This window comes from Rhincodon typus, chromosome 27 (assembly GCF_021869965.1).
Source record: "Rhincodon typus isolate 14 chromosome 27, sRhiTyp1.1, whole genome shotgun sequence".
NCBI lineage: Eukaryota > Metazoa > Chordata > Chondrichthyes > Orectolobiformes > Rhincodontidae > Rhincodon > Rhincodon typus.
In genome coordinates, this window is record NC_063358.1 from 12,713,625 (window position 1) to 12,734,231 (window position 20,607).

Sequence of the window (20,607 nt, forward strand, 5' to 3'; positions counted from 1 at the left end):
TCAGGATGATGAGTAGCTTGGAGGGGAACTTGAAGGGGGTGGTGTTCCCATGTATCTGTTTTCCTCAATCTTCTAGTTGGAAGTGGTCATGGGTTTGGAAGGTGCTGTCTAAAGATCCCTGGTGAATATCTGTAGGTCATCTTATAGATGGCACATATTGTGCATTTGCACCTCATTAATGCCTAAGCCGCCTAATTTATACTTCCAATTCTCCTTTCTATCCTCAAGGAACTAGACAACACAAATTCCCAACTGGTAAATCAGAGCAGGCACCTGGCAGCTACTATTCACTGATTCCATGTCCGTGCCTTCATCCAATTGAGGGGGGAGTGTACCACAACACTCAAGAGACTTAGTGACTATTAAAGACAGAGATGAGGAGGAATTTCTTCTCCCAGACAGTAGTGAATCTGGAATTCTTTACTTTCGAGGCTGGTTCAGTAAGTGTACTCAGGGCTGAGATTGAGAGGTTTTTAATCAGTAAGGGAATTGAGGACCATAGGGAAAAGGCAGGAGGGTGGTGTTGAGGATTATCAGATCAGCCAAGATCTTATAGAATGGTGGAGCAGATTCGATGGGCTAGGCTGAATGGCCTACGTCTGCTCCTAGATCTTATGGTTTTTATCTCATTCCAGTCCAGGTGGCTGGCTGTGGTCAGTCAGGCAGTTTGTTCTGCTGGAATCTGAAGGTCTGTGTCCTTACTGGCAGAGGTTAGGGTACGGTTAGTCCTACAGATTAACTGTAAACAGTCCAGGAATTATAGGTACAACTCCCCAGGGAACTGCGGAGACATGAGTCTCAATGAGACAAAGGGAGTGATTGAGTGGGATGGAAATGGATGGAAGCGGAATCAGTGGGGATGCAGGAGCGGTAAGAGGTGCCACAGTGCCTGTATTGAGTGGGAAGCACAGAGGGCAGGAAGTTTTAGTGGTTTGGGATGGTGAATTGGGAAGTACAGAGGGCAGGAAGTTTTAGTGGTTTGGGATGGTGAAGTGGGAAGCACAGAGGGCAGGAAGCTTTCGTGGTTTGGGATGGTGAAATGGGAAGCACAGAGGGCAGGAAGTTTTAGTGGTTTGGGATTGTGAAGTGGGTGAGAGAGGTTGAGTCGACCTGAAGCATACCCAATCCTCAATGAGAGTTGCACGCATGGCGTTTGGTAAGAGGCGTATGCATTGACAGAGCTAGACTGGGTGGTAATCCTGCGAGTGTGAGATAGCAGAGAGAAGGTTCAGCCCTGATTTACCCTTATGGAGGGCAGACCAATCATTCTAACTGACCTTCTTCATACACTACTGTGCACGTTCTTTCACCTGGGACACTGCACAGAGTAGATTTGGCTTGATGTGATGGTGTGGCTTCCTGTGACTGTCTCAGGAAAAAGCCACCCTGTCCCTCCAAGACTTTTAAGTTCATGTCTCCTCTGGTCCAGCATCTTGGTGACAATGATTGAGCCACAATGTGAGGGGCTTCTTGCTGCCTTCAGCATCTGAAACAGTGTCTTTCAAATAAGCCTGAAGCTCCAGGCAGTGACCAACGTTTTCACCTCTCTGACCACGTGATCCCAAGGAAGAAACCCAAGGGCTCAATTGAATAATTCATGAAGTGAAGAGCAGAAGGTTGTGTGGGAAATGTTGCTCTGAGATATAATGGACTGGACCTTGTGAATCTCACTCAACAACACACTTGAACTGAAAATTGGAAATTTCCATTCAGTGGCTTTTCAGCTGTGAAATTACCAGGATTAAGTATTATAGATTAATAAAGTTTAACTTCCTGCAGACCTGAAATTGCAGAACAAAACTTAAACGACAATTATTTCAACTTGCTGAATATTAATTGTTCCAAGTATTGTACGATGCACTTAGTGAGGGGTGTAAGTAACAATTTTTGATGATATTGTCAGAAAATGAGCACTTTGTGAAAGCCTCGTGACCTAACCTGCCTCAAAGTGTGAATAGAATCAGGAAAAAGTCTGAAGCTTTTCAGAAGACTTGTTTGTGTAGGTCACACCAAATGATTGTTAATCAAACAAACTTTATCTGTGTTTTCGTTCAAATTCAAATTTTTAAGCATATAAATTGTTCCTGGATTATTTACTTATCAGGATTAAGAATGGTATCTCTGGAAGTCCTTCACTATATAGGACAGGATTTTTGATGAGGAGCACACAGATGAAGGAGGGGCATAGAAATCTGAGTTTGCTACTCATTGATACCATGTCACAGTGAACGGTGCTGATTAGGGTCTGGCTGGCATTGGCAGGCATTCACAGGTAACGCTAAAGGTTTCCAATGCCTCTCTTGAGATATCAGTGGCGGTTGTTATGGGCTGGAACATCAATGACCAAGTCCTAATGTCAGGACGGTGCAGCATCCCACTGCTCCGGACCTCGGCCATTTGAAAGTGGTGGACACATTAGGGGCATGTCCAAGGCCTTGTGTGGCATCTCTGTCAACTTTCTGGCTCTCTCTGTGCTCCTCTAGCCTATGGGAAGATGCACCTACTGAAGCTCCTCCTCACCACTTGGTCTGATGTCAGTGAATCCTTTTCCTACTTCCACTCCCTCAGCTGACACTTGTCTGACTGGCTGGGCTCCCTTTGCCAATCTCTGATGCCAGCAGCCTGATGCCCCTGTCAGGACTCCAGCCTGTCATCGCTGAGAAATACAAACCTATCAGCACCAGTGACGGCAATCTGTGGTGCAGTTATTCAAGCAGCCAAGCTTCCAAATTGAACTGAATTGACCAGTATATCCATTGGCACTTATGGCTGTGAGTACAACAACTGCCCCCGACCTGTCAGAGACACAGTACGCTCCTCAAGCCTGACAACTGAATGTTTGAAACTGTCCCCACAGGCCAATGAACGCTACCAACATATGAGTTAGGAATAGGAGCAGGCCATTTGGCTCTTTCAGCCTGTTGTGCCATTTAATAAGATCATGGATGACCTGGTTATAACCACATTCTCACCTACCTCAATAACCTTTCAGTCCCTTGCTTACCAAGAATCTATGTAACTCTTACCTTTAAAATATTCTGATTCTGCTTCCATTGCTTTTTGAGGAAGAATTCCAAAGACCTGTGACCCGCTGTGAGAAAAAAGCTCACCTCATCTCTGTCTTAAATAGGAGATATCTTATTTTTGAACAGTGGAAGACATCTTCTCTACATGCACCTTCAGGATGAGCTTAACATGCCATTAATTGGAAGGATGCAGATTCCAGAATCTACCCACTTCACACCCTCTTATTGAAAATCACATTGTGCTTTCTGGAGGGAATGGGATCTAGTGCTGTCGTTCAGGAATATCATTTTCAAATCCTGCCAGCACCCTTCTTGTTCCTCCCAACGTTTGAAAATACAACCTCATTATGCACACCCTGGCCTGCAAACTGAAATTAATCAGCACATTCCAAACTACATCAGTGACCAACTGATGATTGCAAAGACCTGGATATTGCAGTCAATGGGGAACCAATGTCCCTCACTTCACGTGTAGCCTCAGACTTTCCTTGAGCTTTTTTACTATGACATGCAGTTAATAGAGAGCAAAAACAGCACCGCTCCCTCCACAGATCTGGAAATGCATGAACAAGGCAAACTATAGTGTGTCTCTTCAACCTATCAGATTTTGAGCCACACAGAGGATAAACAAGGAGGTTTACACATGAATAGTTAATTCAATGTCAAATCATGTACAGAAAGTGAAATAATGAGAGGGAAAGCCAGATGGCATTAAGAGAAAGAAAAAGAAATTTTAGAAATTAAAGAAGAAACTTACATTTGTTTAATTTTTCAAAGCCTCCAATAATGATTAAAATGTGAAGGAATGACAATCCATACGTATAAAATTTAATTTTTATGCATTGAGATATGGATTAGCAGTAAGTTATAACTATTAGCACCATTAAAAGTGCATTTGCACTTGTACAGAAAAACCCTAATTTTCCTGGTATGTTGTTATCTATCGAAATAGTATTACAAATACACGCTCAGCTATGTACCCCATTAGCTGTAATCACAACAGAACATTCGGTGGTCTTATAGAGCCTTACCTAAATGCAATTTCTTTCATTTTAGTGCTGTTGAACATTTGTACACAGGCAGCCACAATGGATTTGGCATTCTGTGTTTTGTTCATTTATTGCAGAATTGGAAGAAACCTGTTAGTCAGACAGCATCCATGGAGAGAAAGGAAGATAATGTTTGGAGTTTAGATGATTCTTCATCCCAGCACTAATGAAGAGACATCTAGACTCGAAAGGCTAGCTTGCTGTCTCTCCACCGATGCTGTCTGACCTGCTGTGATCTCCAGCATTTGTTGTTTCAGTACAGATTCCAGCATCTGCAGTAATTTGCTCCTATGTTGTGTTGAAAGAAACTTGCTTTCATTTCCAGGTGCATCAAGGAGGCAGAAGTTACAGTTATGATCTTCTATGACATAGCAAAATTCTGCATTTGTTTTAAACGTTTCTTATCTGTGCTAAAATAGCAGCATGTGTAAAGGTTTTACCCTCTCAGATAATCTCCATTGGATGGTTAATCTAAAATCACTTCTGTGCTGTTAAATTAATTAAAAACTTCTTCAATAATGGCTTTTCAGACATACCAGACCTGGAATATTATGAATATAAAATTTTTTTACAGAGCATAGTCTGTTAGGAAGTTGATTGAGGTTAATTAGCACATACAGTAAATCCAATTTTTAAAGTAATGAGTACGTGGTTATATTAACATAAATGCCCTGATTGCTACAATAAGGTGATAGGCAACGAGTTATTAATAACTCTGTTGGAGTAACAATATCTAATTTTGCAGGTAAATTTTTAAGCATAAGAGGCAATGACTGACTTTGTACATCAACTTTCATTATATTCATAACTTTCTGCATTGTTTTGGAACTGTAATAAATAAAATTTATAGTGCATGTAATATGCATGATTTTCTATGAATCATTGTTCTGTATTCAATGCTCAGAGAACTAATAAATGACAGAACAATTTAAAAAGGCTTTTGGATTGGCATTTCTTTTCATCTTTTTTCACTCATGATTTCCAAAAAGATTAAAATTTCTTTCTATACATCAAGTGCTATTTGGTAGAAAAGATAGTTTAATGAATGACCTGGATGCAGAGAAAGTAATTACAATCAATATGCATTTCATAAAGGACAAACCTGTAAAACTTTTGAAAAGAGGCGAGACATAGTGAATGAGGAGAACATGGACTTTCTGAAAACCTTTGATAAGAATTACTCAGAAAACTATTGGAGCAGATCAAGATATGTGAAGTATAGGAGAAAGTAACCAAATTGGTTCGCAACTTTATTAAAATGGAATAAGTAATTAGCATTTTTTCAGGTTGTTTCCAAGGTTGTAGCAGTATTCTATCCAGAGATGGTTTCAATTCATCTACACACTGCCACTCAGCAACATCAGCTAAAAATGGAATAGCAGATTTGTTTCTATTCATAACAATGATCCTAATACTATCTCACCACCGTCTCTCAAACCCCTGTGGCCAAGTGGCCATCAGCCTAAACAACTAAGCCCGACATAGAATTGGCCAAATGGTTTCTGCAAGCAAGGCCAGATGGAATGCAAAGAGGCCAAGGTTACCACAGGTCAAAGGCAAAAAAGGACCAGCCCAGATCCATCTTGCATATTGAACAGAAGTGCTCAAAACCCATGATGAAGCACTCGGTCAAACTAACAGGGAGCGACATTATGTTTGTGTAATCCCTAGTTTCGGCCAAACCCCTTGACACCATGGATTAATCATATCTTGGTACACCCAGGATGACCTGGCCTAAGCTCACTGGGCGCTGCAACCCCTGCCCTATGACCCCCATTGGCTGAAGTCAGAAAATATTCCATAAGGGCTAACAAAGGTAGGGGAGAGGGGTTAAGAAGAGACACCTGGCGGCCATTCCCACAGCAAAGACTTGGCTGGTGAAGATTCTGCACTAAAACCCACCTTTGGGCCCAGAATACCCTGTCGATGAGCTCAGTGAATTGGATCCAGCAGTCCAATCAATTCACCAGAGTGGGTAGTACATGTGTTTTTCTGGCAGTCAGCCTAGTTTGGGAAAAGTTAATTTGTGTAAGTTTTTTTTAACTTGGGAGCATTTTAATAAAACTAATTGTGAACCGCAGTCCTTTGTCTTGTTTAGTAACAGCAGCTGGCCTTACGAGTAATAAGCTGGCCAAAGTCTCTGTATAGAATATTTCACAGGCAACACCCTCACTGCGTTAATTTGTTGTGCTGCTTGTCTGATATTTTGTATTGGATAAGCAGAAACTTCTTCCAATTAAACATTGGGATGACTGAAGCCACCATCTTCAGCTCTGCCAAACACTCCATTCTATATTTATTGCCTTCATTCCCTCTCTGGACTTTGCCTGATGCTGATCAAGAACTCGGTATTTGCCCCCAAGTTCAGCTTTGACTTCGTATCTTCTGTCACCTATACTACCGATTTTTATCTCTGTTAATATCACTCCTTGCTACCTTTATTTGACTAGGGCAGCATGGTGGCTCAGTGGTTAGCACTGTTGCCTCACAGTGACAGGGATCTGGGTTCAAGTCCACCCTCAGGTGACTATCTGTGTGGAGTTTGCACATTCTCCCTGTGTCTGCGTGTGTTTCTTCCAGATGTCCTAGTTTCCTCCCACAGTCCAAACATGTGCAGGCTAGGTGGACTGGCTATGCTAAGTTGCCCAGAGATGTGTAGATTAGATGTGTTTTGGGGGGATGGGTCTGGGTGGGATGCTCTGAGGGTCAGTGTGGACTTGTTGGGCCAAAGAGTCTGTTTCCACACTGTAGGGATTCTATTCCAGTGCTTGCCTACCAAACTGTGCAAATTTGAGCTCATCCAACCTGCTACTGTCCATAGATAGCCCATACTCACTGATCTACTGGGCTCTGGTGCAGCAACACTTGAAATCTAAAGCATTCTTGTTGTGTGAAATTTTTTCCATGGCCTCAGCCAGGCCTGCGATTGTCTATGAATTCTAACATTCCCCAATCCAAGCCTTTTGCACCCCAAATTTTCTTTGCCCCACCGTTGGTGGGCACACTTTCAATTTTCACTTTCCAGTTAAATCACAGAATGTAGACATTTCTGGCCAGATCAGAAATTATTACCTAATTTCAACTTTCCTTAAGAAGGTGATGAAGAACTGTCTCCGTGTGAACAACTAAGTGGTAAAGTCAGGAATTCCTGGATTCCTCAGCCACAATTAAGGAATGACAACTTAATTTCAGATCACGATAGTGCGTGGCTGGGAAGTTAACTTGGAGATGTTGGTCTTCCTTTGTGCCTTCTGCCCTTCCATGTGGGGAGACACAGAGCATGGGTTTGAAAGGTGCTGTCAGAGGAGGCTTGGCAAGTTGCAGCACTGTATCTTATAGATAGTCTGAACTGCTGACACCACAGATCAGCAAATGGTTAAGATGATGGGTTGAGTACCAGTCAGGTGAACAAATGGTGCTGAGGTTCTTAAGATTCATCCAAGTAAACACAATGTATTCCATCGCTATCCTCAAATGTAACTTGGAGATAGTGGGAAAGCTTTGGGAAGTCAGGTTTGTTTCTTGTCACAGAATTTCCATCCTCTGCCTTGTGTGACTGGTCCAGTTACACTTTTGGTTAATATTGACCCTCTTCAAGATGAACCAGTTTAAGATGACTGGGCCTACAACATTGCCCTGAGGAACTGCTGCTGCAATGCTCTAGGTCTGTTAACTACAATGCTTTATTGTCAATTATAACTCCAGCTAGCAGAGATTCCCTCCCCCAACCCCATCACTTAGCTTCCTTGATGTCACCCTCAATGCAATGATGCCTTGAAGTCATGAACAATTAATCTCATCTCACTACTAGAATTCTCTTTTGTTCATATCTGGGCCAAGGCCAAAACGAAGGGTCCATTGTCTAAATCTAGGAATCTGGAAGCCCTTCCCTTACTTTCTCAAAATGCTCTAGAAGTGCTTCAATTTTCCACAATGCACCACCTTTTGAGAAGATCTTGAAAACTAGTAAGAATGAAGATGGCACTCCCAAACAGAGACACAAGCTATTGCCAAACATTTGTGTTGCAATATCCACTCACAAAACACAAATTCTCTTTTGCATCCACTTTTCCTTGGGAAACATTCCTACAAAGATACATTTTTCTTTATTCGATCACATTCTCCAGGTGTAAACCACAATGTTTAAAAATCCAACGATTCCTTAATATACCAGTTTGTTACTGTACTCATAACTTGCTGTTGTCAGTCCACAAGTACCGTGCATTTTGGGGTTAGAGAAACAGGGAAAAAAATACACAGCTCAAATTAAGAATAATCGATGTTGCAAGTGCAAGCAAGTTTAGACCTGTTCAAAAGGGATAGGTTTCACTTGAACTGGAAAGGGACTAATATCCTGGTGAGATTTGCTACTTCTATTTTGAGAGCCCGTAAACTATTAGAGGGGGCTCCTCAGTAGCGGTCAAATAGAAAGACAGATGAGGATTGTTCTGAATCAGAAAAGAGCAAGTCAGAGAACAAGGTAACTCAGAAGAATTAAACTGCATTTATTTCAATGCAAGGGGTTTTATAAGTGAGGTTAATGAACCCAGGGTGTGTAACAGAACATGGGACTGGGACCTCGTTGCTATTACAGAAACTTGGCTGAGGAAAGGATAGGACTGGCAGCTCAATATTCTGGTTTTAGATGCTATAACAAGGATATAAAGGGAGACAAGAGGGGGAGTGGTGTTTTCAACTGACGAAAACTTTACTGCTGTAATTATTGAGAACATTTCTGAGGGATCGTCCAGTGAAATATATGGGTTGAAATTAGAAATAAAAAAGGAATGATCACATTGATGGAATTGTACTATAGGCCCCCAGTAGTCAGAGAGAAATTGAGAAGTAAACATGCAGAGAGATCTGGGATATATGTAAGAATATTAGGGTTATAATAGTTGGGGATTTTAATTTGCCAAACATTGACTGGGACTGCCATAGTGTTAAAGGTTTGGATAGTGGGGAATTTGTTAAATGTGTTTAAGAATTTTTTTTTTTTTTTTTTTTTTTAAATCAAAATGTAAATGTTCCTACCGTAGAAGGAGCAAACTTGACCTCTTGGGAACTAAGGCAGGGCAAGTGACTGAAGTGTTAGTAGGAGAACACTTTGGGATTAGTGATCAAAATTCTATTATTTTTAAAATAGTTATGTAAAAGAATAAGCCTTCCATAACATTTAAAGTTCTTAATTGCAGTAAGGCAAATTTTAATGACCTGATAAGAACTTTCAAAAGTTGATGGGAGTAGACTGTTCACAGGTAAAGGGAGACAAGTGGGAGGTTTTCAAAAGTGTGATAATGAGAGGTCAGAGGCATTATGTTCCTGTTAGAGTGAAAGGTAAGGCTGGTAAGATTAGCAAACCATGATGAATAAAGATATGGAGGCTCTAAACAAGAACTTTTTAAAAATCATATACGAGATAAAGACAACTGGGATAAATAAATCTCTTGAAGAGTGTAGGAGTATTCTTAAGAGGGAAATCAGGAGGGCAAAGAGGCAATATGAAGCAGCCTTGGCAGATAAGGTTAAAGTTAATCCAAAGAGATTCTACAAGTACATTAAGAACAAAACAGCAACTACATAGAGAGTAGGGCCCCTTTAAGATCAACAAGGTCATTTGTGTGTTGAAACACAGGAGACAGGAGAGATATTATGTTTACATCTTGTGTCAGTTTTTACTGTGGAGAAAGAAATGGGGGCTAGAGAACTCAGGGAAATAAAAACTGATGTTTTGAAAACAGCTCACATTACATAACAGGAAATGCTAGAGGTCTTTGAAAATATAAAGGTAGATAAATCTGCAGGACCTGATTGAGTGTATCCCAGGACATTGTGGGAAGTTAAGGAGGAAATTTCAGGATGCCTAGAAGAAAATTTTGTATCATCTATAACCACAGGTAAAGTGCCAGAGGACTGGAGGGTGGCTAATGTTGTGCCTTTATTTAAGAAAGGCTGTAAGAAGCCTGGGAACTGTCAGACTCACAGGTCTATATCAGTGGTCGGTAAGCTGTTGGAGGGGATTCTGAAAGTTATGATTAAAATGCATTTGCTGAGGCAAGAAATCATTAGGGATGGTCAGCATGGTGAAGGGAAATGGTGTCTCACAAACTGGAGTTTTTTGAGGAAGTAACCAGAAAGATTGATGAGGGAAGAGGGGTAGATGTTGCTTACTTGGACTTTAGTAAAACCTTTAATAAGGTTCCACATGATAGACTAATTATTAAAGTGAGATCACATTGGATTCAGGGTGAGCTTGCCAATTGGGTACAAAATTGACTTTATAGTCAGAAAATGGTGGTAGTAAAATGTTGTTTTTCCAGACTGGAGGCCAGTGACCAGCAATGCTCCACAGGGATCAGTACTGGCTCCACATTTGTTTGTCATTATATAAACATGTATGAGGTATGGTTAGTAGGTTTGTGGATGACACCAAAATTGGTGGTATAGTGGGCAGTGAAGAAGGTTATCTAAGATTACAAAGAGATCTTGATCAATTAGTCAATGAATTGAGGAGTGGCAGATGGAGCTCAATCTGGATAAATGCAGGGTATTACATTTTGGTAAAACGAACAAAGGCAAGACTTATACAATTAATGGTGAAGCCCTGGGTAGAGTTGCAGAACAGAGACCTAGGGGTTCAGATATATAACTCTTTGAAACTTGCGTCACTGGTAAACAGGGTGGTTAAGAAGTCGTTTAGCATGCTTGCCTTCATTGCTCAGACTTTTGAGTATAGGAGTAGGGACATCATGTTGAGTTTGTACAAGACAGTGGTGAGGCCTATTCTTGAGCACTGTGCACAGCTCTGGTCACCCTGTTAAGGTGAAGGAATGTTATTTAGCCTCTAATTGTAACTAAGATTAATGATTTTGATTAGGAAAGAATTTTTGGACTATGAAAACTAAAGGCAACATGAAATAGGAGCAATAAAGTATACAGTAGTTGCCTGAAATAGAAAACAAAGAGCAGCAAATGCACTGAGCAGTCAGAAGCCACAAAGAAATCTGCAATATTCACCTACCTTTCCTTCTTGGGTGATTCTACACATTTTTAACATGATTTTACTTTAAAATGCTGCAAATTTAGAAACAAATGAAACCACATGTTCATTAAGTTTACCAATAAAGTAGAATTTTAAGCAATTTGTGGAAGTTTTAATTTCTTTCTAGCTGTACCTCATATGTCAGTTTCAAAAATTTAGCTGACTGCACAAACCCAATCAATCACACAATTGAAACGTGGAATTATATTGAATTGCTGTCAAAGCTTCAAATGCCTAAAGCTCCCTAACAGCAATGTGGGAGTACCTACTTCAAACTGCAGCACTTTCACCATTACCTTATTCAGTGCAATTAGGAATGACTAATAAATGCTAGCCTTGTCAATCACCCTATTCATCATGAGCAAAAATAATCATGTATGCAAATATTACAGAAAAGCACAAACTTAAATGCACTGGATTAAAATATTGTGTACAAATATGTTAGAAGGATATCGTTAATGTACAGCTAAAGAAAACAGATATCTGTGACCAATAACAATTCCACTGGGATTATGACAATGTTGTAGATGCTGACAAGCTCCAGATTAAATTGCTGACATTGTTGAATCATTTTACTTACTAATATTTTTCCATGTGAATATGAATGAATTAAATTCATAGCACATTTCCTTATTTTTAGCTGGGAACTACAGAATTTATAGTCCCATTCCCAAGTATGGGTTGATGTTTCTTTATATGCTGCTGCAGGAGAAATGGTCACTGCAGTTCAAAAAAGATTTTATCAACTTGTCCAGTTTAGCAGTTTGAACAAATTCAGCGCTAGCTTTTAATCAAAACAGGTTCTCCTGAATAGAAGATAGTTGAAACAGAATCTAATTCAACTTTTCAAAAGGCCCACAAAGTCTACAAAAATTGTTTCATTAAGGTTCACAATTCCTATGTAATAATGCATGAACTGCATGCCACTGATCTTTTATTTTTTCGGAGACATAAATGGCTAAAAATCAAGAGGATTAAGTATAATCTATTACATATCTGTCAGGCTGCTCTATACAAAATTTTATAACCAAGTTTTGATGGAATGACACCCGTTTTAAATCACAGGTTCTATATTTGGAATATGCCATATTGGGCCACTCTTACACTGAAGCCACTTTGTTTAGCAGGAGCAGGTTTCAATTCTAACATAATTTCAAGATTTCCATAAACCAGATTGGAAAGTATGCACATTCTATAAGAGACTTCAAGCAATGAAAGTTCCTGTTACATGAAAATGCATTACTTTACTGAATAGTGCTATAAACAGTGCAGTGAAACTACAGTATTAGTCGATAACTTGTGGTACAAGAGATGTGATAACGCTGTCATCCATTTCAAATTGCTCCCTTCATTTGCATTAATCGTATTAAATTAGAGTTCTAATTTTATTCCATTTAGCTGACCACAATATGTGAATGGAGACTCAATCTAGATCTTCTAACTTATTTCGTTTTCTGTAACCACAACAGATCATAGCATGCGTGATATTGCAAGAGTTAGGAAGTCTTCATAACTGATGCGCACATTTCCAGAACGGTTGGTGTCTCTCTCTTTAAAAGCATCAGTTGTGCTCTGCAATTGCGTGCAAATCTGGATGAAACTGTCCAGCTGAATGGAGGACTGAGCTGTTTTTTGTGCATATCGAGCTGTCAGGAACTGGACAAACTGTGGGCTTAAATTGTAACCCATCTGAGTGAGAGCTGCAAAACAGAACAAAACTCATTATAAGCCGCACTAGACAAAATGTAAAATTTTCTAGTACAGAATAATTTGAACATTCAACTAAAATTAAATTATGAATTATGTTGTAAATGAAAATTACAGAAACAAACTACTTCACGGAAAACAAATTAGAGACGGTCACATACAAATATTAAATAAATTTGTGAATTAACAGTCAATTGTTAAATTGATTTTAAAATTTGTACCAATTTTAATAAACCTCAATTGTTCAATAAGTAGCATCTTTCAGAACATTTCTATCTTGTCTAATCATTATTTACACCAATAGAAGAACTAAGACATTATCAAATCCAAAAGACATCCTAAAGGGTTTTCCAATCCGTCAATTGTTGTTGAAGTACAGAAACTGAGATTATTTGGGAAGTCCATTTCCACAGAAAAACCACAAAATGAATGTCCAGATAATCTGTTTTAATGATGGCACTCAAGAGGAAATGTTAGCCAGATGTTCTGGAGATGCCCCAGGTTTTTTTTCCCCAAATTTTGTCATGGAATATTTTACATACAGTAGTTCTGTGTTTCGTTAACTTGAATTGGCTGTAACGTGATTGAGGAATAGTGGACGCTATTTGGATAACATGAACTTTCTGCTGTACAGGTAAAGCAATTTTCCATAGTGCAAGGTCACACAAGAACGCAACTGTCACGTTATAGGAGAGCTACCTGTATATCTGATCAGACAGACCAGGCTTCAGTTTAGCACCTCCTCTGAAAAATTGATATCTCAGTTATGCATTGCAGAACCAGTCTAGATATGTGCTTGTCTTTTTGCAAGACTTGAACCCAGACTCAAGATAGAGTGCTATCACTTGAGCTGAGTCGATCAACTATTTCTGACAATCCACAACCCACTGTTGTGGCATAGTGGTAGTATCTTTCCACTCAGCCAGGAGATCTGGGTTCAAGTCCCATGTGCTCCAGAAGTGTGCAATAACATCTCTGAACAGGTTATTAAAAAATATGGATCCTACCATGTTTTCACAAAGTACCTCGTCAACCAAGATAGTGCAGAACTGTTGTAATCATAGCCTATCCCTCAACTAAACAGGTAAACAAAATGCACTTCTTGAAGTTTCACGTATTCTCTTCTATTCTCATTTCATGAATTCAGTACAATTCAGGCCAAAGGTCAATCTTTACGACTCACGCCTACATCACTAGAGTTAACAGCAAACAGAGACTCTTAAGACTCACCTTGTTGTAGCTCCTGAGAGTTTATGGTCCCTGATCGATCCCGATCAAACTGCTGAAACATGTTGCGCCACTGCTTAAGAAATCCCCAGAGTGCGGAAAACCCATACAGATCGATTTTTCCCATTTTGTTTTTGTCAAACATGTCTGGAAGAATGAAGGGTAAAATTGCTTTAAATCACTGACCACATAAACAAGCTCAACAGCTGAATCAGAGAAAAATAAAACTACTTTCTAATGAACATGCCTTTTGTAGAAGGAAATCTGTTGCCTTGACCCAGTCTAGCCAACATGTGACTCCAGATCCAGAGCAATGTGGCTCCCAGCTGCCCTCCAAAATGGCTTAGCAAAGGATTCAATTCAAGGGCAATTAGGAATGGCTATCAAATGCTGCCCTTGCCAGCAAAACCCACATCTCATGAAAGAAGAAAAGCAAAAGAAAAAACATTTGAGGTGGTTTTGGGGGAACAGAACTCCATCAAAATGGAGTTGCAAACCACCTGCTACTAATGCAGTGCAGCAACAGTGGTAGCCTAGAACAGGTCAGCCACCTGCCCTTATGGTGTTCCTAGTTTAAAAGAGATAGCCTAATTTTTATTTTTAAATAAAGATGCTTACCCTAAATGATAATTGTGATTTACTAAAATGAATAACAGGTTTAATACTGCATACAAATTCTGGTAGCAAGAGCTTGAATATAGCAGAAGACAGACGTATTTTGTCACAACTTTTCTCTTGCACTCATCAGAACAATATGCATGAAATACTATAGTAGAAGGAAAACAGCTATCATATTTTATGAGAGGAGAATGCTGATAGGTTGGAAAATAGACACTGATTTATACAGGTATTTCCACTGAGAATGCATTAATTTATACTGATTCACAGTTCATTGCCAAAATTTGTTTAAATTTTAAACAGTATATGCTAGTGTGCCATGTTACAAGCCCAATTGACAATCCTATATTGGTTGTCAGTGTAATTCTTTGCACACTCAGGATTATTTGAAATTGTTGTCCAATCACAGAATCAATGTTCAATACTACTTGGGAGCTTTGCAAGGGCTGTCAGGTTGGGTACAGTTAATCAGTACTTTGCTTGTTGCAGAAAGAGAATAGAATGCAATATGTGATATGATCTGCCAGTCTCCGCAGCATGCCGCCTATAGACCTAGCATCACAGAAAATCACATTCTTCATTATTCATTTGTATGATAGGCAGAATGTCTTTTTAGCTTGATGGAAGCTTCCTGTTATTAGTGAATACCACTCGTGTTGCTTCTACATAGTGACAGCATGTGTGTAGGATGCATTTTCCAAATACTGACACATATCAAATAGCATATCTCCTGCTGTTCGCAACAAACAAGGTTTGACAATATGCAACCAGCCTGCGTTTGCAAAGATACAGTAACCAACATTAGATGTAATTCTGCAATTGGACAGCATTTTCTGAATAATCTTAAGTGCACAAAGAATTACAGTCTCACCCAATCTACAATCGTCAGTTGCGTGCAAAGTGTCATGCACTTCCATGAAGTGGAAGCTTCATAAGTTAATACACAGGGCCTTGTCATTTAGACAGAAAGAACATGTACAACGTTTCAACTCAATAAAACAGGTGACAGCATCTTCTGGTTCATTTCTCAGGGAAAGCTCTTGAGCAATCAAAGTTAATCTGCCAGCTTATAATGTAAACAAAGCTTGGTAGTTGACTTTCAGTCATCATTCAACGGCACATTACTCCCCATGCCGAACCTCTACTACTCAGAGTCGACTTGTCAACCAACTGATCAGCACTGTCTTCTCATGTTAGTATACATTCCCCTTTACTTTGGTATTCCTTGAAAATTGCCCCAATGAGTGAGAGGCAGAAAGCTATGAAAAAAGTGTATTTTTCAGCAATAATCTCTATACTTAAGTGATCAGCAGCACTCTGCATTATTTTGGAAACTTATCAAAAAGAAAATGTTTGATTAAAAATTAAAATACACTTTCTACTTTCAGTTCAACTTTCAAAGGGATATAATTTTCTTGCCTTATTTAAAACTTATTCAACACTAAACTGAAAAATCCAGTCACTAAAAATTTTGAAAATGCAAGATAGCAAATGGGAAATGATTAAGTTATGCACAAAAATGGCTTGCGTGTTTGCCACTTATAGCACTTTCAAAAATAAAGCTTAACCTTTTTAAATAGCCTCAAATTTGGACCAGATGTCACTTTCACCACTGTTTCAGAAACAGGCCCTATTATCCATAATTTAGTAAAAGAGAGCAAAATTAAAACCTGGTTTAATTGAACCAATAAATTATCCCAATTAGCAGCAGTAATACACTACATTTTACAAAGATAAGTACCAATTATATGTAGTTGCCACGCAGGGGAAGGCAGTTATGACTGACCAAACCAAGATGTACACATTCTGGTCAAATGACATATTATCATTAAATAAATGCTGAAAGTATCCTTTCATTTTGATTAAGTTAGAACTTAGTCAGATGGAACAACACCCTTGATCGTCACAGACTACTGAAATTAACAATTTCATTTTATGTGGGCAATATTTGATATTTCTGTTCAAATGGAGGACATTGATAACTTAACTGAGACTGCTAGCTTTAAACAAATTGGTAAAGTTATCAGAGAACTGTTACAAAGATCATCACTACTGTTAAGTTGCGACAGCAACAACTAATTTTGTGCAGTTTCAGTAAAAATACTTCATTTAGTTGATTTCTAAAACCAGGCCTCCCAGTTTTAATTCCTTCTATTAAGTCAAATCGCTGGTAAAATTTCAGACCCCAGAAAGTTTTTAATTAACGGATTCTTGTTTCGCTGGTTTGGACAGAATTTTTACCATGTTGTTAAATTTATCACAACTTAAGTGTATATATGAACTAGTGACATTAGTGTTCTCTGCCCTCAGTGGAAATATTTCCCCTTCTTGATTAAATACCATTTCTATTTTAACACCCATAACTAAAGAAAATACTACACCCAGATGCAATTGTACATTGCATATACATTCCGGTAAATTGAAATTGGTCCCAAGATATACCAATGGTGCACTTTGGTACATCAAGAAAACAGACTTGTGACATGATTCCAGACGTTGAGAGCTAGAAACCTCAGGTCTGTTGAAATGGATGTTGCTAAGATGTTAAGATCTTTTCCATTGGTAATACATAGTGACATTGGCAGATGTTCAGCTTTCCTCACTTCCCTCCACCCTGTCCCCAATCAAATGGCGCTAGTCTGCAGAATGTCACTGCACTGTTCAATAGTTTTAAATAAATATTTTAAAAATTAGATTTCAATCTTACTAAGCAACATGTAGCAGGTGTCATCGTTAAACGTCGACCAGTTGCTGTTGACAAGGGCCTGCTTGAGTTCCTTCAGGGAGACATAGCCACTTCGATCTGCATCCACCGACTGGAACCAAGAGAAGGCTTCAGGATCTATGCCTGCCGGAACATCACCTGTACAACAGCAAGTCAATATTGTGTTAAGCGGGAAACAGAGTAGGGTACTTTGCAAATAATAGGAATGAGCAGAAGATTAGGGTGAAGCACGATAAAAGGCTCTCACTTTCAACTTAATTGAAAACCATATTATCACAAAGATAATCCAACACTTGCACACAACAGAAGACATCTTAAGAAAAATATCGTAAAACTTTCAAAATAATGCTGTAAAATGGAAACATTACAATAGATAATATTTTCACAAGATAAACCCAATGGCAGATTTGCTCCTTTTAATTTTTTTATCTAACATTACCAGGCCTCACGTGTTTATCATAACTTGCCTTATTCTTTGTCAAAATACAGATAGTAAAATAAAGATCCAGCAAAATCAACGATACAACCAAGCAATGCAAAAATCTCAGGGCAAAATTGTTTGGTTTTTAACGCACAAAATTAAATGACAGAAGTAAATTTGAACCTTTTTAATTTGGATACAGCTACTTCATTAAAAGCATATTTTTAAAAGAATATTGTTTTATGAAACGTTACCTCAGAGTTCTACAAATTACTCCAATGACATCACTGACATCAGAAATGTCCTATACATTCCAACAGTTTCAGATGCCCGAGAAGGGCAATTTCTGACTGTACTGGCAGCCAATCTGAAGCTACCTGACTCCAGGGAAACCTGCTGTTGGCTCAGGGCCTGCACATTCATTAAAATTATCCCATTTCACCATATTCACAGCATTCTAGAGCATCATAATTTCCAAACCCCCAAAAAAATTGCTAACTGCCGCACCTCAAAATATACTAAAGGCCAGCTGCTATTTCAGACCAAATTAACTGTAAAAAAGGTCTTTCTGAGCTAAGTTTTGTAATATAACTTCAAGTTTGCATTTACTAAGCTCCCATTAGTGCAGAATGATGCATTTACTGTGCAACAGACGTTGCTATTATGCAAACACAAAGGTAAAAAGAGACTTTACGATCAAGTTACAACATTGTCACTGATTCTTAATTGGTACATTAGAACCCGAGGTGGTTTCTTCTCAAGTTCCAATGTTCGTACGCTTGTAGTTACAACACTGCTATTCATGGTTTTGAGTCCCTGACATTTGAGTCTAACAGACCAGCACAGAAATTAGGACAAGTTGTGAGTCTCAGCCAGTCTGATCCATGGGATGGAACAGAGAGAAATAAACAGCATTTCCTTTTCCCAAAACCAGTCAGCTTACATATTTCATAATTTGGAGAATAAGTTATATGACAGTTTTATCATTTGACCTCCAGAAAGATTACATGGGCATGCAAATGCCCATGGAGAAAATTGGAATTTCTTTGTCAGGTCATTAATATTAGTGCAGCCACTTCAGATTTTCCTCAAGAAACATCTCAGTTTACTGCATCAGATAGTTACCAGCCAAAGAAGCACCTGATCCATATTGCCTTTGCTGTGGAATTCCATATGGGTGTCCTCCATATGGACCACCTGGTGCTGGCCCTCCACAATATCCTGCTGAACATGCACTTCCATATGGGGCTCCGGGAGCTGAAGGTCCATACTGGCCTCCTTGTGCAGGGGCTCCAAAGTGCCCTCCTGGTGGTGGAGCTCCATATGGTGCACCTGGTGCTTGGTTTCCATATTGCCCACCTGCTGATGTTCCGTACGGTGCGCTCGGTTGTGGCCCTCCATAAGGACTACCTGGCGGTGGACCCCCATACTGGCCAGAATGGGGGCCATATTGACCTCCAGCCTGGTGTTGACTTGAGAAGTAGCTGCCCGGTGGAGCTCCTGGTGCAGGCCCTGATGACCCAGGATAGTTCTGCAAGATAAAAGGCAAATTTTACAACACCATTCATGCAAAAACAGCAGCAAAATTTGCTAATGTATATTTACACCTCTCAATGTATGAACAGCATACATTATGAAAGGAAATTAACACCCAATGTTTTAGCAGAACACATGTCAAAAGAAATCATGTAGCTGGAGGGAAATCTCAGATAATGATTGGGAAAGGGATAAAGAAGTGAAGGAGGGATGGTGTAAAATGAAATATCATCGTGACTGGCTGGAAGAGTTACGATGACAATAAAGTCAAAATCTCATTTGTTTTTCTCTTAGCAGGCATTTACACCCTGTTGATAACCATGTAACTGATGCACCATTCCCCAAGTGGTTTAAAATATTTTAATACATTGCATTCTGAACCACAACACCTTTCAAAAGGGAATACGCTACATTTCAGGGTAATAGGACCACGAGACCAGAGTGGGTGGTCCTTGTCTTTTTACGAATAACCCCAGCCCCTTATAACGGTCCCTTGCTTAGGATTACAAATCATGGCCATTGGTAGAACCAGATAACTTTTGGCAGTGATGGCAGAAGAGCTGGAACCTTGAACAACAAGTTGCTTTCACATGAAGGAGGATCCTATGGGAAGAGGATTTGTTTCCTTCAAGCTCACATAAGAAAGGCAATGGGAAATCAGCTCATGTATTCTTGTCCCTAGACATATTGATCACTGAAGTTGAAAATAGGAAGTCCCTATGAACAACTAAAGAGGAAAGCGCAAAACCATGAAGCAAGGGACCTGCTTCTGAACAGGTCATTACAGCATGTTTCATTTTTTGATTAGTTTGGCAATACGAAAAATAACTCAAATTAACCTGGAAAGGCAAAATATTCTAAACTTTGAACATGTTAAACTTGCCATTTAATATTGCAGTGATTGCGTGATATTTTCCACTAACAGCAATCTTCCACCAGATCAAAAAGATGACAAACTGAATACCAGACAATTGAATAACAGTGTGTATGAATTTCAGTGCCAGTGTCATGCCATTACATAGACCATACATCCTAATCATCGGCATGTTCCTTCGGCTATTTATAATAGGCACAGTACAGACCATATTCAACCAGCCCACACATACATGCAAAGCATAAGTCAAATCATTTGCTGTTAGATCTGATTGGACAGCACTTGCAGAACAATTCTCAGTATGCCACTAGCTGCATTGGGAACCAATTTAAGATATTCCGTAGAGGTTATAACTTGTTTCACTTATGCTTGTAAAAAAAAG

At 39.3% G+C, this 20,607-nt stretch overlaps 2 protein-coding genes across 2 annotated transcripts in view; both read right to left on the reverse strand.

Moving 5' to 3' along the window:
* Positions 1-20,607, reverse strand: part of LOC109928582 (F-box only protein 39) — a 115,348-nt gene that overhangs the window by 64,393 nt on the left and 30,348 nt on the right. The gene's annotated exons all lie outside the window — the stretch shown is intronic.
* Positions 11,999-20,607, reverse strand: part of pef1 (penta-EF-hand domain containing 1) — a 9,459-nt gene continuing 850 nt past the window's right edge. Inside the window, exons 2-5 of the mRNA XM_020528627.2 lie at positions 18,941-19,346; positions 17,377-17,532; positions 14,055-14,198; positions 11,999-12,817 (exon numbers count right to left, since the gene is read on the reverse strand). Of these exons, the coding sequence (XP_020384216.2) occupies positions 12,588-12,817; positions 14,055-14,198; positions 17,377-17,532; positions 18,941-19,346 (936 nt within the window). The 3' untranslated portion in view covers positions 11,999-12,587. The remainder of the gene's footprint in view (positions 12,818-14,054; positions 14,199-17,376; positions 17,533-18,940; positions 19,347-20,607) is intronic.